Source organism: Morone saxatilis, unplaced genomic scaffold (genome assembly GCF_004916995.1).
Source record: "Morone saxatilis isolate NCDOM2014 unplaced genomic scaffold, NCSU_SB_2.0 Contig20, whole genome shotgun sequence".
Classification (NCBI taxonomy): domain Eukaryota; kingdom Metazoa; phylum Chordata; class Actinopteri; family Moronidae; genus Morone; species Morone saxatilis.
Window position 1 is genome coordinate 23,014,362 of NW_023339763.1, and position 2,579 is coordinate 23,016,940.

Consider the following 2,579-nt stretch of genomic DNA (forward strand, 5'->3'; position numbering starts at 1 on the left):
TGCATGTATAGCACATCTGACAATAAAGTTGACTTGACTCTTGACTTGACTTGACTTGACAAACCACAACATCTGTGCACTATTCGTTTGCATTATAGTAATCAGATATTGTGTTTATTTATAAAAGCCTTGATGCTTCATTTTTGTTTCTAATAATCAGTTTTTAGTCTGCATTAAATTCCACTGCAACCTTGTGGCTCTTGTAAAACCCATCTGCTGAAAACTAAAAACAATACAAATTGCTTGACCTCGGTACATCCAGCCTCAGTCTGTGCACAACTTTCATGTTGAATCCTTCCAGTGTGAATGAGAGAAAGGTGAAACCACAGTGCCTGAAAGCGCTCTCTCCTTCCTCCCTACAACTGTTAGTATAATGGCTCTCATCTCCATTAGCCTCTAAAGCATCTTCCAGGAAAGATCCTAAAGTGGAAGTGACCCGTCGTCTTCGTACAGTAACCGACCAATCCGGTGGACTCCTGTCCAGTAACAAAGAAGCAACCTAATGGATTTTCCCGCCATGCAATACAGCAGCAGTGTTTTTATCTTGTGACTGCTGACTACCTGAGGCTGCATTACCGAAGTAAAATGTACAGATGGCTTAATGATGCAGATGCAATATGAACAATAAAGCTAATGGCATGATTGCATGTTTGTCTGAACCATGGTGTGTGTGAGATGTCTGTATTGTACATGGACAGTACAGACAGTCTTTTGAGTTTGATCAAGAAACTAAGGATTATGTGTGTGTGTGTGTGTGTGTGTGTGTGTGTGTGTTGCAGCGTTTCAGCATGGAGGGGCTGTCTAACATCCTGCAGACGGGCATCAGACAGACATTTGGAAGCACAGGGAATGATAAACAGGTAAGGTCAAAGGTCAAATGTTTTTTAAAAAGTGTGACATATGTGCTAAGTTTGCTGCTCAAATGCAACCATAACTGGCACTGTTGAATAGCCACTAGACATTGGACAGCAGTATTTCAAAGCAATCACTCCATATGATTAAGTAAATGAAAAAACAATGTCCACAAATTGAATTGAATAACACATAGCTGAACTGTACATATCATATAGCTATATATACTAGTGACAACACTTTCCCCCTGGGATTATTAAACTATTTCTGATTCTGATTCTGATTTAGACATGGAATTGCAACCCTGTTACTGAACATACATGCTGTGGTATACTAATTGATTGTTGTGTGGTACAGTCATGGCATAACTTATTTAATGAGCCTCAGTCCAATGCACAGTTGAGGTCATACGCATTGCATACTGCCTACTGTCTGTAATTTGATCTCTGTTTATAGTGTAAGCAATGTTCTATGGTACTCTGCTAGAAACGCCCCTCCTTTTTGTCCATATACATTACAGGCACATGTATAAATAAAATGTTCGACTTACAAATAAATTTGTGTTTCTCAACTGACCATGGTTGAAAAAAAGGATCTGTTTTGACCGAGAGTACATTGACTTTTAAAGAAATTGTTTAACATTTGGGGAAATACACTTGTTAGCTTTATTGTCAAGTGTTGGCTTTAAGTTCTGTGTCAACACAAGTGAAAGAAAATAAATGATTCGCTAGGGCTTAAAAACATCTGATCGTTCGATGTTAGTTTGACTGTCGAACCCTCTGAACCTTGTCTCTGTTTTCAGTATCTAAACACAGTTATTCCATATGAGAAGAAAGCCACCCCTCCATCTGTGGAAGATCTGCAGATGCTCACAAAAAGTACGTATCCATTTTCAAACAAACAATAAGTACCTGCTGGGAAAATGTATACCCAGAGCTGATACACTGTTTCTTTCTTCCCCCTAGTTCTTTATGCCATGAAGGAAGACAGTGAGAAGGTGCCTTCACTGCTAACTGACTACATATTGAAAGGTAAACACAGCAACACAAGTTTGACTACTTCTGCACAGTGATTGGTGAGGAAAAAGTCTGCTTTATTGAAGCTTCCCTTTTCCTCTATTGATTTATATAACTTACCGCACAGTACAGGATAAGACAGGATAATTAAACACAATCACAACAGTAAAGTCTGTTGTCTAGTAAATTCAGTTTTTGCCAAGTTGAACTTACTCCTTTATCTACTCTAAAATAACTTTAGAACTTCCCATCTATCCCAACTATCCCATGGAGACTTAAAGGTGACACTTACAAACTATACTTGCCACTAGATGTCGCACTAGAGCACCATCATTTCAGACCAAAGTAATTGGACAGAAACAAAATAAAACTCACCAAAACTGTCTTTGTTAGTATTTCCAACAGTGACCAACTCTGTTTTCGTCAAAGTAAACCATTAATTCACAGAGTATATTAGTGAAAAGTGCTGCAATGTAAGCTAAAGTTAATTACAGGCTCAGATTGTTATTCTAAATGTCTGACAACAATATGGAAAGGATCCCTTCCGAGATAGACCTTTTGTTAAACCTCTAACAGCCTCCATAGACAAAAACGCAAATTTTACCTACCAACAGCTTTGATAGAAATAAATCCTTAATGTAGATGATAAAAACAGTTTCAGTCGCTCTACTAGCTGTACACGGAGCAGACCAGCTATGGAAACAAACCACA

General features: G+C 38.3%; 1 protein-coding gene across 1 annotated transcript in view; it reads left to right on the plus strand.

The window, feature by feature from the left end:
- fez1 (fasciculation and elongation protein zeta 1 (zygin I)) overlaps window positions 1-2,579 on the plus strand; it is a 16,450-nt gene that overhangs the window by 12,617 nt on the left and 1,254 nt on the right. Inside the window, exons 7-9 of the mRNA XM_035665879.1 lie at window positions 780-860; window positions 1,655-1,730; window positions 1,818-1,883. Of these exons, the coding sequence (XP_035521772.1) occupies window positions 780-860; window positions 1,655-1,730; window positions 1,818-1,883 (223 nt within the window). The remainder of the gene's footprint in view (window positions 1-779; window positions 861-1,654; window positions 1,731-1,817; window positions 1,884-2,579) is intronic.